The sequence below is a fragment of the Aedes albopictus genome, chromosome 2, assembly GCF_035046485.1.
Source record: "Aedes albopictus strain Foshan chromosome 2, AalbF5, whole genome shotgun sequence".
NCBI lineage: Eukaryota > Metazoa > Arthropoda > Insecta > Diptera > Culicidae > Aedes > Aedes albopictus.
Window position 1 is genome coordinate 55,455,152 of NC_085137.1, and position 14,855 is coordinate 55,470,006.

The 14,855-nt window shown below is 38.3% G+C and overlaps 1 protein-coding gene across 1 annotated transcript in view; it reads right to left on the bottom strand.

Annotated features, from left to right (window-relative positions):
• LOC115265584 (calcitonin gene-related peptide type 1 receptor) overlaps window positions 1–14,855 on the bottom strand; it is a 352,478-nt gene that overhangs the window by 22,816 nt on the left and 314,807 nt on the right. The window contains 4 exon segments of the mRNA XM_062849706.1: window positions 1,698–1,824; window positions 2,770–2,861; window positions 2,972–3,078; window positions 3,156–3,266. Of these exon segments, the coding sequence (XP_062705690.1) occupies window positions 1,698–1,824; window positions 2,770–2,861; window positions 2,972–3,078; window positions 3,156–3,266 (437 nt within the window).

Sequence of the window (14,855 nt, forward strand, 5' to 3'; positions counted from 1 at the left end):
AAGGCTGTATCAGTCTTACTCACTTGGTGGACACTGCACCGTTTTCCAAGCCGAAATCTTTGCTCTTATGTACGGAGTGCAATCAGCACTTCAGCAGCACGTAATAGGCAAAATAATATACTTCTGTTTAGATAGCCAGGCTGCTATTAAAGCACTTGCTTCGGCCAACTTTAGGTCGAAGGTGATTATTGCTTGGCGAACTTTGTATGGGTACCTGGCCATTCTTCCATCGCTGGAAATGAATTGGCTGATGAGTTAGCTCGCACCGGAGCATCACATGACTTCATTGGCCCTGATCCAGATATTCCGATATCGAAGTGTTGGGTAATGCTTCAGATTCACACCTGGGCTGTCATTCAACACAGACAATACTGGAATAGTTTGGAGACATGTCGTCAAATCAAATTGTATTGTACTGAGCCATCTCCAAGGGTGGCGAAGTATCTTACAAACCTGTCAAAGCAGAATTGCAGCATTCTGGTCAAAGCATTGACTGGCCACTGCCGACTCAACTATCACATGGCGAATATTCAGCAAGCTGATTCATTTGTATGTGATAGCTGTGAATCCTATTATGGAACTTCGTATCATTTAATATGTAACTGTCCAGTTTTTGCGCAACTGCGTTTCCGAGTACTCGGTAAACACTTGTTAAGTGAAACTGACTTCAGAAACCTGAATCTTCAGGACGTTCTATTGTTCTTGACCCGCTGTGGTAAAGAGCTATAGGCTCTTTTTTGCTTTTTGCGTTATAACAGTGCCCTTTTCAGGGCATTGTTTGAACCCTTTGTGGTACGCATATGCGGTATTTTTTTTCCTATTTCCCTACCTGTATTTATCCCCATCCTTAAAGACAAGGACACGTTAAATGCTTCCAGTGAGCTGTTTGCTCTTTGAAGAAAGCACGACACTAGACAACGGACTAGCATGCAACGCCCAGTGGCACAGCCGAAAACTTTTCCTGACAGCTGCGGCGGGAATCGAACCCGCGCTCCTTAGCACGACGCGACTAAAGACCTTAGCCGCACGACCACGATGCCACACAATCCTTATCCTTATTTCCTTCCTTTTCCCTCAGGTAGATGATGGAATAGGCTATTATTTTGGCGATGGCACAAATGACCAAAATGGAGGATAACGTGCCTCTGGAGCCGGCCATGTGATACCTGATTCTTTGTATAATATACCATCAAGCCCCCGGAGTAAAAACTTTGCATCCGAAACTACCTTTAAAGGTAAACGCCGGTAATCGTGCGTCTTTTGTGAAAGTTCTACATAAGTAAAATTCCTGAAAATGTTACTAGCAACATGTCTGAATATATCTTTGTCTGCGATAAACCTTTTTCGCAGCACTGTTCAATGTCACGTCCTTTGAAAATTGAATATTTTGAATAGTGTGAGTATTGTGTATAAAGCGCGATGTTCACCTTAAAAAAACAATTGCAAATATTATGTTATATTAAATAATGATGATATAATAAACGAGAGTAATCCTGTCTTCAATGAATACACTTCTACTCGACCTTATAAGTTTTTTTGTCTTCTATAATCATCGAAGCTCAAATAAAATCCGAGCCTGAACAACCCCACCAGCCCAAAACCAATCCGGCTTCCCACTCGGGGTTTTCCCATTAAACCTCTTCGCTGCCTGCTACTGGCAGCATTTATCTTCTTCTTCCCATTCTCGCGTCACTTACCCCATTGTGCTTTAGTACTTCCGGATCTGCCAGCACCATCCGGTACCACAGCAGCCAGAGCGTGTTGTTTGAGGCGAACGACGCAAACAGGTTCATATGTAGCGTAATGCGAGCGCATTTCAGTGACCTTTAATTAAAAAAAAAAAAAAATGAACGGAAAGAAGGTGAAAAATAAGTGCAATCGAACTGAGGAGGGTGGATAATCTTGGAGATTGGTTTATGGTGGTTAGGTGAAAATTTATGACCGAGCACAGCCCGACAAGCAATGAAGGAATGATTTAGAGTGATTCAGGAAAGGCAAAGTAAGGTGACGCAATGGAGATGCGTATCCCGTTTTGTAAAACGAGCAAAAAAGGAAGTTTCTATAATTGTCATGATGAATGTATTTGACTTGATTTGCACAAGGATGAAAAGAAGCCACTTTTTAAGGGAATACTGAACCTTTATCGATTTGGCAAGGTGCATAGAGGGGTAACTACACGAAAATGTCTACGACGACGCGCCCTTTTCCGAAGACCAAACGTCTTTGATAAAAAAGTGAATAAAAAACCTTGAAGAATCCATTAATCCTCCTAAGATGTTGGGCTAGGCGCACCACGATGGCGTAGTGTACGTTTAGCGTGCCTGTCTGGGTCATATTAACCCCAACATCGAACTAGGGCTAAATAGATAAATTAAAGGGAACCCAATGGTAAAACCACACCTATTTTTGTCTTTGTTCGTTTCTAGATCCATTGTGGAATGTTCAGTTTTTCACCAACTTTATAAACAATTAGAACTAAGCCTACAACAATTTCTCATTTTTTCCTTTGAACAAAAAAATGTTATCTTCTTGTGTCATCCACTTCCACTCAGGTTAATTCAAGTTGTTCGGTTAACTTTCGGTTGGCTAAGAGGTCGGTGTCATTCCACGGGTCTACGAGAAAGGCAATTTCGGTGGCATTCGGTGGAAAAAGGGTTGCATGGGAACGATGCTCCGTTTAATGAGATGGAAGGATCGAAATTGGTTTTCGTAAATAGAATATAACGCAAAATACCTGCTAACCGACGGCGGTAGGAATGTTTAGCTTACCTAAAGTAACTTAAAATACCAAGCGATAAGATGAGGGCTATCAGCGAAATCGAGTATCCCGTTTCGTATATGGTTCTCACTTGTTCCATCCACTGGCACCGGCACAGACATGTAGGGAAATTTTCAATTGGAAATAAACCAAAGTTGTACGCATAAGGACAAATCCAATTAGTAACGGGGAAAACTGCAACGCATAACTCACCTCGAGATTATCCAAATTGACGCAGGTTGTGTAGTTGGACCAGGTTTTGTTGGTCAGCGGATGTCGGAACCACTCCCCGTGTGCATCGCAATCTTTGTGTGCAAATCCTGTTGAACGATAGAAAACACAAACTCATAAGGATTACCACCGCCTCAACCGCAAAACATTAGGAAACTTTTCTTACTGGTGGGGTCGAACGCGTCCATGAACGCTGGGCAGGGTTGAAGGGCAGATTTTCCCGCCTCCGTATCCGGCCAGCAGAGCCATCCATCCCAGGTTCCCCGGCAGTAGAGCCCTAGAATAGAGGTGAGGAAACGGAAAATTCGAAATGATGCAATTAGAGTCATGAACAAGCTTTCTCTCCGAGTTCGACAGGGGGTATAAAGCATTGTCCACTAAGAATCCGGACGCATGGCAAATTTTCTAGGGACGCTCTCAATGATCACAATTTTCATTCTTTTACAGCAGTCTTATCCTACACTAGTCCTCTTTTAACGGTGAATATTTCATCGATTTTCTTGCAACGAGTGAAAAGTTATTTTAGATTGAAGACAAGAGAAGGAAAAAAATCTTGAACAAACACGTTGTAAATTTAGCATGGTCAGGTACGGCAGTCGCAAAAAAATGCTAATATCTCCAAAACCATTATGTGTTTTGTGCACAGATGTTGGTAATCATGGCATAAAGAAGTGTCCCCTGAAGATTAAAGCTTGGGTTCATTGATTAATCTGCTTGGAATTCGAAGATTTGACAAGAAGTACAAACTCTGGGCATCGTTGTTTAAAAACAAGATGATGAGAACTAATTTATACAAGGATGACAGCCTCAATAACCGCGTGCTGCTTTTCAAAAACGCGCACAAGGGATCTATAGAGGTTTTACCTATTTCGATGATCTGTCACGGCAGCCGGAGCCGTTCAGTGATTTAGTCATGGACGGGTAGTATTTATCAACGAAAAAACACTCAAATTTCGCGTTCACTCTATTCATCAAATTGCCTCTCATTCCACAATAAGAAAAAAATTTGATTTTTTTCTTCGGAATCCTAATCAGACTAATCAAGGCATTCAGGAAATTGCATAGATGACCTGATTGTTTGACTAACATGCCGAAGGGGTGCATTCTAAAATTTACCACCGTTGTGCAGATTTTGAAGGAAGTTAACACGGAAAAGGTGACAAAATGTATTTGAAATAAAAATAAATAATTTCAATGTAATTTTTCCATGAAACTAAAATAAATAATCTTTGTTTTGAGGGCTTCACCTTTTATGTTTGTTATTCTTTCCCTGAGATATACGTGATTTTGACCGTCCGGATTCTAAGTGCACAATGCCTTAATATGCAATTAGTGAACATTGTTGGACAAGTTTAGAGCACCGCGTATTGTACCTTCATGTGGTGCAGCAAGCAAGACCAAGCGCTCTCGAAATGGCAAACGTAATAATTTAGTTAACGGGCTTTCGAAATGCCACTCACGTTTCTTCGTTGCAATTTAACTTGTTCTTCGCAAGCAATGGTTCTTGGAGATTGCATGTGTAATACGAAGTATAAAATGATTTCTGATACTGTTTCAATTGCCTTCTTCTTCTTGAACTAGCATCCCAACTGGAACAAAGCATGCTACTCAGCTTGATGTTTTATGAGTACTTCCACAGTCAATAACTGAGAGCTCTCAATGACCATTTATGTAACGTATGACAAGCACGAAGATAATCTATACCCAAGTCAAGAGAATGCGTTTTAAAAAATGTTCCGGTACCGAATTCAAATCGAGCCCGTCACCCTCAGCATTGCCAAGATAAATACTCGCGCGATTACCACTTCGGCTATAAAGGATCCATTGGTCTTCAGGTATCATTTGGTCTTACTCAACGCTTACATGGCTCCGTTTGCTGTGTGACCACATTGTGTAAAAAGTTAAAGAGAAATTACGAAATTACGAAAATTAGTAAGCAAAGTGTCTGTTGAGAATTTAAATGGTTCAACTCTATTTTTATTTTATTTTCATTGATGCAAATGATCATCATGATGGGGGCCGAGACACCCAAAGAGCAAATGAAAGCAAACGTTCATCAAGTCTCCAAACATTTAACCTTTAGAATTAAGATGCTAGGACGAACGAGAATTTCATTTGCTCCAGAAGCATACATAAAATACAAAAAGTGTCAGAGTTTCAATTTCTTTGGATAGGAATCGATAGTCGGGGCTTCATCTTTCTTTGCTTCGGCTACTTTATCTACAATGATATATTGTCATTCACCCCGGTTTGCTAATATGCTTGAAACACACTAGAAAAACTTGCAATTAGAAGGCTCAGAATGTTGCTAATTGACAAATTGAGAGAAGAAATTTGCGAAAAAAAAAATCGCTTTCTGGTGGAATTCGAACTCACGACTTAGTATTCGCTAGACCGGCACTTTAACCAACTAAACCACAGATCATTTCAAGATTCTACGGAATAGAAAGCCAAATTGACTCCGAAGCCACACCATGAACACTCCTTTTTTCACAAATCCATCTCTCTTTCGGCCAACCCGCAACACACTCGCGTTTGTGGGCACTAACTACAAGTGAGAGCAATTTTTCGTCAGCTGCTCGTCCCCCCGAGAGTAGCTGGCACTGACCATCTTCTGAGCATAGCTCTAATGGACTCGGAAACTTGGATATCGGCAAACGGCAACTCATAATGGAGGACCTCCAATCGGACTAGAAAAGTAACAACACAGCAAAAAAAATCTTGTGATATCACATCATTTCCGCTGCACATCAGTCGCGTCGTAGAAGTGATGTAAACAATTACATCATTTTCATGCAACAAATTAGCCGCCGCAGCTTGAGAGTGGGGCTAGCAATCGCTAGAACCGGATCTATAGATGAATCATATATAAGTAAAATATTGGCATGGATTCGTACACTGATCCGTAGATTGTGAGGCATATCCCTTACCTCTCGGCTATTTCACCGAGTTAGAAGGTAGGTGATAAATATGATACTGCTTCTAGGATTCTGCTGGAATGGAATTGTTGATACTTTTCGGTGCCAACCAGGGTGTGCATGGTGAGTGTGATAATTATTGGAAAACGATGTAACCGAGTGAAATTACGTTCGAAAATGAATACATCACCAGAAATTACGCGCCTGGATATTACAAAATTATTTGCTGTGAACAGCCACACATCAATAAAATCGTGATCATCATTCTACCAAGGACAGGGTAGAAAAGTGAAGCAGCACAAAGGCAAAACCCGTTCGATATAGTAGACTAGAATAGAATACATTTAGGCGCTGTACAAAGTGTACACTCAGCCAAATAAACCTAAGATTATCATAAGGTGTAATCTATGAAATGGCCTTCAAACAATTCAAAACGATTAGGATGAATTTCATAAATTCGCTTTATGACGCAGAATCGACTCACAGCTAGGTATTTATACACATTCAGCAACACGATATTCTCAAGCGTAGATAGCCGTGTAGGTTGGACACGAGCTCAGTGATCTCGACGTTCATGGATGGATTCCAGCTTGCATCATTTTACGATTTTTTTGTTTTTATTTTTTCATAAGTTTTTCTAATGTTATCAGGTCATAACAAGCATCATCAATTTTCATAAGGTTTTCTTATGGCATCCACACTTAACAGTATGACCCATGAAAAAAATGCGACATTCCATTTTTGCAGTATTTGATGATTTTTAATGAAAGAATCCTAATGAATTAAACTTTTTTGGATTAGGATACAATAAGGAGGTCATTGTCATACAGGATCTCAAAAATGTTTGTCAAAATATTCATTGGTTACGTATCGTATATGGTATACATTATAATTGTTAACAATTTCTAAATAAAATCAAGTTTTTCTCTAATTTTCAGAGCAAAATGAACTAAGATGAAAACATTCAAACACATGGAAACCATGAAGAAATATGTATTCTTTAATACGCCCGTGTTTGAAAAATATTTTAAAAATAATTTAAATGTTTAAAACATAAAAACTAAAAAAGGTGCTACATATTAAATACGTGTTTATGATAAATTAATAAAAAACCTAACACTGTTTGCACATTTTTCAAAGCAATTTTTTGTTGATCAAGGCATATAAACCTACCTTTATGATAGGTACAAATACTAAGTAGTTAAAAACTATTTCCTGCTTGAAACATAATATTTTCTAAAAATTATCATTCGTCAAATAATTCAATTTTCAGAAAATGTCTCTTAATTTATAAGATAATATTATTTACGTTCTTTTCCGACAAACCAACGAACTGCTGAAGACCTTATCCAGCCATAAAAGTACTATTTTGAAAATAAAATTTGATTGAATGTGATTGAAAACAATTGAAAGAAAATTATATCTTTGAAAAACGGCCTCTGGCGCGTGGACGATTTCGACATCCATATCAGGCCAAACATTTCAATAGGGCCTATCTGCATTTGAGAGGGTCTCTGTATTAACTTTCTCTTTCAATTATTGCAATTTAATGGTTCAGTTTTCAACTACTTTTGCAGTACAAATCAAAAGACGATTGTTTTGACCATCGTTCTATGCAAGGAGACAATCATAATTCAAATAAACAGCTGAGATATTAACGAACCAAAGAGAGCCTCTCTTCTGCAGATAGGACCTTTATATATGTTTGGCCTGATATGTTCAACGTTATATTTCCAAAGATACATGCAAGGTTAATCAGTTCGAAGTAGGGGAACGATGACTTTGAAAACTGTCGCATTTTTATGGGTCATACTGTACAGTTATGTTTGCTAATTGTTTACAACTGTTCTTGGTGTATTCTTAGGAGTATTCCTTGGCTTTTCAGTCCGATTGTGAGATCAAAATCGGATCGGATCGAAACGTCGGAGTAAGAGAACATCACATGTTCATTAAAAAACATAAACATGTTTTTGATCTCACAATGAAATGCTGGGACCCATAGCGTAGTGGCTACACGTTCACTTCATAAGTGGATGGTCATGGGTTCAATCCCAGCCCCGGCACTTGCAATTTTTCGTCAGTTGCTCTTCCACCCGAGAGTGGATGACACCCTCTTCTGAGCATATGCTCTAACGGACCCGTTATATAACGGCTAACGGCAACTCATAATGGACCCCCAATCCGACTGGAAATGCACAGCAATATCGTGCTCATCATTCTACCATGAACAGGATAGAAAAGTAACAGCAGCGCAAAGGCAATCAGTTCGATATAGTAGAGTTAAAATAGAAAACATTTAGGTGCTGTATAAAGTGTAAGTGCAGCTTCCAATTGGAATTGCTCACGCAATGCCCTAGTGGACAAAATGAGCTGTAAATAAATTAGGCTAAGTGGTTGAAAAATAAATAAAATATCGGACCTAGAAATAGAATATTAGAGTTATGGCTAAATTTCATTAAGTAGTTATTTCGATGAATTACAGTAGTTTACTTCGCTGAGTGTAAGTGCAGCTGCCAGTTGGAATCAATCACGTAGTGCCCCAGTAAACAAAAAGAGCTGTAAATTAAGAGATGTGGTTAAGAATAAAAAAAAGAGTTTTGGTTTATAGACTGTTTCAGAAATTATAAATACACTTTGTTTAATAAATTAAATGAACTGTTATAATGATTTTTACCTACTTCTTTCAGAGTATAGCATATTGTACTCCATATTTTTATATTTCCTTTCAATTGTTTTGATATTTTAAAGAACAGTCGAGTTCTCTCACAAATAACTAAATTTTTCAAATTTGCATTTGCACAAAGGTATTTTTTAATGATTTCAACATTTTTTATCACTAAATACCAAAAATTATCTAAATTTTTATCACATTCGCTTTCTCAACAAGTTGTCTAAGGAATGCCTTGATCAAAATTTGGGAAAAATCGATAAAGACATTTCCACAACATTTTTTCGGAGATCAAGTTTCTCATTTTTTAAGGTTTTCTACGGAACATAAGAACTACCACACAGTTTCTTAGCTTTCCTGAACGCATTTAATTTAAACAAACTTATTTTTTCAGCTCATTCGATCCTTCAGAAGGCAAAGCTTGTCATACCATAAAAACGAATGCAGTAAGCAGTAATTATGACATTCGTTTGCTTAACGTTTGTTGCTACTGGTGTTGTTGAGAAATTTGAAACATAAACTTTTGTTTTGAGAAGGCCCGTAATGGTGGTTCTTGATCAAATATTCCAGTAAAAATTACTTTTACCAATCGAGAAATATCTTTTATTATCGATACAGCAATTTCTATTGTGTTTAGAAATAAAATATTTTATCTGTGAGATTTTTTTCTTTTCTACTATGCTTCATTTTTTGACCACTTTGTGCAACTTCAAATTTTGATCATCTTGTTTACAGAGCCCTATTTTTCAACTTTTACCAGAAACATCAACAAAATTGGTATTATTTGCTTCGTTAGCATGTTTACTATTGAAGCTAGAAGAAACTTTTTTGGATAATGTGCTCAAATTGAAATGGCAGGTTATCGTTGATGTATTTATAATTTCTGAAACAGTCTATAAATCATTTGTGTCTCCCTATTACACTCATTCAACATACAGTACTGGCCAAAATTATAGGCAGTGATGATGATACGATGCATAGATCGGGAGCTTTCTTCGGGTTAGCTTAACTCAAATGCTATAATTCGAATATAAGTGTTTATTGATCACGAAATAAAATTGCATTGTTTCAAACGTCCAGCAAAACTTAACGAAAGAGAACGAATTCAAATCTTGAATTTGGTCGAACATTATCTGGCCAGAATTATAGGCACTTTGTCGACCTTCCTAAGAAAGATTTATGTTCTATCTCAGACGTGAGTAATAACATTAAATACCAGGATCCTTCATTATTCTGTTTAGCAGAGGTGTTAATATGATTTAGAATCGAGATCACTACTTTGTGAGTTTGATTTTGGGTGTATATTTTCAGCTATCTCGAGATTCTTGTGATTTCTAGCTTATGAAATTTCCGTTTATAATAAATGCCCTCCAAACGATCCCAAATGGTAAAGTCTAGGTTAGTGTGAACCCCACCCAGAATATGAACTTCCAGACATTTTTTTTATTCTTCAACCATTTAACCTAATTTACAGCTCTTTTGTTGGCGCTGTCACTTTTTTACCGTATCCGTGGGTAGAATGATGTGCGCAAGGATGATGATGGTTGGCTCTTATTCCTTCTCCAGTCCGATTGGGGGTCCATTATGAGTTGCCGTTAGCCGATATCCAAATTTCCGGGTCCGTTAGAGCATATATGCTCAGAAGAGGGTCAGGTGTCAGCCGCTCTCGGGGGTAAGAGCAACTGACGAAAAATTGCTACGGGCCCAGGCTACTTCCAGACATTGTAACAGATAAGTTTTGATTGGATGGTATTGATAATGATTAATTTTGAATTGTAAGATGAAGCGCTGACTTGTTCAAAATACCTGTAACCATCATTACGACTAAAGTTCTTATTGAGTTATTTGTCATGGGCGATGGAAATCATTCTGATATACCAAACGGCATTCAGTCTACCTTTCTACGAAACCCCGGATTTAAGGGGAGGGGGGGCAAAGGGGGCAAGTGACCCCTCCCCCCCCATTAGGAGGGCCTCCCAAGAATCCTGAAGCACTGTATATTTTTTTCAACAAAACCATGTAAAATGCACTTCAAAAAACGATTGTATTTTATACATATCCAGAGTAGTTAAAATTGGAATCTCAAGACCCTTAATTGAAAATACAAAATTTCATATTTTTTGATAATTACACTTCGAAATTCTAAGTTTCATGATTTTCAGAGCAAAAATATTTTGTTCTTTCGAGTTCAAAAAACTATATTTTAATTGCTAAACAATCCAACCGTAGAATTGAAATGAGTTTTCCAAAATTACTTATTTAGGAAATCGTTCGGTTTTAATGCTTGGTTGCAACAATTTCATATTTAGACAATTTAGGTAAAGCAATTTTTTTTGCTGAAGATTTTTGACTGAAAATTATATGTTTTGGAGGATTTGGCTTTCTCAGTCTAGTGAATCCAAATGTTCAAATTGACCCCTCCGATTCAAAGGGTTAATAAAAGTAGTTCTACCGTATGCGTGATAATGTTTGCACCATCGTACAAATAAGGTACCTATATCACCTGTACACACAATGTCTTGGTTTTTTTTGCATGTACGTAAGCTCTAACTCATTTCACAGTAGGTTTCGGGTAAAAAAATCCGATTTCTTAAGTTTAAAATTTGCACCATGAAGGGGTAGCAGCGGTAGTCGGGACTTGTCCACGCGCAAATGTTAAAAAATACATTTCAGGAGTGTTCAGGAGAACCGTAAAACAGTCTTAGACCGCAAAAAGCAAGGGCAACTATTCCCGAAGGTGTCCACTGGTCGTCCAAGGTTAACATGGATTAAAAAAGCTATCGCTGCCACCAAAAATAAGATTTGGGTGAATTATATGCGCTCTATGAGAAAAATGGCAAAGAAACGCGAAATCAGCGACCTCACGAGATCGAAAAGGAAAATTACGGTGGCCTTTATGATCCTTCGACCATAGAAAAAAAAACTTACATTATTACCAATGGCATCCAGGAGCTACGAGTAGCGCCATATAAGAAAGTCTTGAATTTGCCCGAACGCAACCTCCGTTTTTTTTCGATTTCCGAAAAACTATCGATCCGTACCAAATTCCAGAATCAATAGTTATTATAACTTTTGTTTGTGTGTCAATAGTCCTGTTCAACGACGTAGGTTGAACTTGCTCGAAGTTGCTGCATCCATCTCTTACCCATTTGTCAACAAACGGGAGAGAGCGGGATGGACCAAGTTCGAGCAAGTTCAACCTACGTCGTTGAACAGGACTAATGTCTACACCATTAGGCATTGCAGCAGTAGGCCTTGACTTGGCCGGTTGGGTTTTTCCTGCGTCTGACAGTTTTTTCTCGTTTCTGGAGTGAAAATTTTCAAGACTATGACGGTTGAATTCGGCGGATTTCTGGTGGCATCGGATTGTATGCGGTTAGTTTTGGTGTTTCCGAAGGTGGTGGATTAAGGATTTGCGGTCTTGGAGAGTTTGTTTTGTTTGTTTTCCAATTCATTGGAGAAATTATCAAGAAGGAAATTTCAAGCTTCTTATCGATTATTGTTCGATGGTGGTTTGTATGCGTTGACCTGGGTTCGGAGTGTGAAGCAGCTGAACCTTCAAGCTTTTATCGAAGTTGTTTGGTGAAGTATACTTTTATTTTTCAGTTTTTTGTTATAATTTATATTAGTTTTATTTTTTTTATTGTACTTCCTTTACTTATTTAACTGGATGAGATCACAGTTTCAACCCCAACCCGACTTCGGTTTCGCTTGTATTAAAGTTTGTTTGAGTTTGTTTGACGTTTGTTTGTTTACATATTTTCCGCCAATCCAGTTCCAACCCAGGTTCAAAAACGAATTTGACATTAGTCATTATGCAAGTGTAAAACTAAGAAAATCAACACTTTTTATTCACAGCCTACTATGATATGAGTTTTAGCTTACATACCTGCAAAAAAAACCAATATGTACATTGTCTTCACAAGTAAAACAGGAATTTTATTTAACGATGGTGCAAACATTATCACGCATACGGTAATATTGCAATCCAAAATTTTGCAATGTAAAATTTTCGTAAACCATATACATTTGGATGAAAGTTAAAAATAAATGTACTGTCTGAATAAGATAACATTTATGCTGTGAACCGAAATGCGGCATCTTGACATTTAAACAAATATATTTAAAGAAATGTTCGTAACATTTTTTCATTTTTTTAAATAATCTGTTGAAATTTTGGAAAATTGCATGAGAAAAGTTATCTATCTATCTATATATATGAAAATGAGTTCAAAGTTACTATTGAGGCAACAAAACTCACGAACGGGTGAACCGATCAGGATAACTCTTGCATGGTTCAATTCTGTTGAGAACCACTAAACAATCTCTCAACTCTCGCCGCTCTGCTTGCTCGCATAGCATTTTCAATATGCGATCGGTTGATGCACAAAAGTAGACATTAGTTTTAGAAGTTTTGTAACCGTCATTGTGTTAACGTGTCGCGTCAATGTAATGTAATCTTTTATGTCAATAAAGTTACGTTTTAATATGTTTTACTTTAAAACCCCGAGTTCCACTACACTACCATGTGTTTCGGCCACCCAGAACTCCAGGATGTAACAGATTCGTATTCATGGTGGCTGTGTTCAGACAATATTCGGCCTGAAGGTTTTTAACCTTCCTAAGATGTTAGGATGTATGCATCACGATGGCGTAGTCCACGTTCAGCGTGCTACTCTGGGTCATATTGAGCTCAACATCCTACTGGGGTTAATACTTTATCATGAAAAAAAATTAAATGATTAAAACAGTTGTGACAGTTTCTTCCTAAACCGCAAAAATATCAAACAAAAAACGAATAATACACAACATTGAAAAGATAACGGTAATCTATGGTTTATATATTCAAAATCTTGTTTTGGGGGCCCATATTATAGGGTTTGCCCCGGGCCCCCCGAAGCCTAAATCCGGCACTGCCCGCAGTCCAGCTTCTATTGAAGAAATGCAGTTCCACACACTGTTAGTACCCAGTCCCAGTCAGCTACTCAAAAAATGCGGTCTCCAGTCTGAGACAACAAACAAATAAAAGTCGCCTCGAATGGTGCCAAAAACATACCTATTGGATCCAAATACAATAGTACCACTTTGCATTTAGTGATTTTATCCTTTTAAAGAAAATTTACTGTGTCTGTTAGGTGGAGAGTAACAATATGCCATTCAGCATCCAAACACAAACTGCAGATAACTTTCAATAGGAAAAAACATCTATTATTTTTTTAAATGTTATGTATGAATATCTCAGCTTTCAATTGATGCAAAAATTTTGAAAATCGGTTGTTGCCATCATGGTGAAAAAAATGTTTTGATATAAAAATCCAAGATGGGTCAAAATAAATATGGACGACCCAACTTTTTATTATTGTAAATTGTAGCTCTATCTTTTCTCTTTTCAACAGTGGTTTTTGGAGAAACTTTCGATTTATAACGGTTTCAATGAGCCACCATTTACCAAAATCGAGGGGTCTGCAAAAATTATTGTGGCTCTAACAGCGGTACGTCCAGATCGGTGACCGGGTGGAGAGAAACTGAAACTACACGATCTCAGCAGCAGCTAGGAAGCCAGTGCTGTTGAGTAGGCAACAATATAGTATTGTTTGAGGTCAGGTTCAGCCCAAGCATACAAAACAAAACTGACCTGCCTCAAACTATTGGGAATAGGCTGGTACAGAAAACTAATAAAATGCTTTGAAGTGGATATTCTACTATGTACTTAACACACCGGCCATTGAATTACATTTCAACATTAATCTTCATCTACTACTACGTCATGGGTTGGGCCAGCTGCTCCTGCAGCGGCACTGAGGTGACCAGAATCGCCAGTTGACCCTGTGGAGTTTACCGGTGCTGACAAGGAACCAGTACTAGCTCCCGAGAGGTTCGCTGGATCTACTTCGATTGGAAGGATACATAGCCTGGAAATGGAGCGCTTCGTGACAGTTCCGGATGGCAACTTCACCGTGGCTACGCGCACCATTCCATCTGCGCCTGGATGGATGTCTACCACTCGCCCCAGGAAACATTCTGAAATGGGAGGGACTCTTCCTGTATCAAAACCATCGACCCGACGATCAAGTTGCGGGTAATCGACGACCATTTGTACCGTTGCTCCATGTTCGAGATGACACTTAAATCCAATGTGGACACTCGCGGGAAAACTCGCGACTCCGCCGACACGACAATATCGCGGGCACCAGAGAAGTCGAGAGCGACCGAAATTCTTCCACCGAACAAAAAGGGCATAAGTTACCGTCAAGGTACCATTCACCGTGGATCTAAGAGG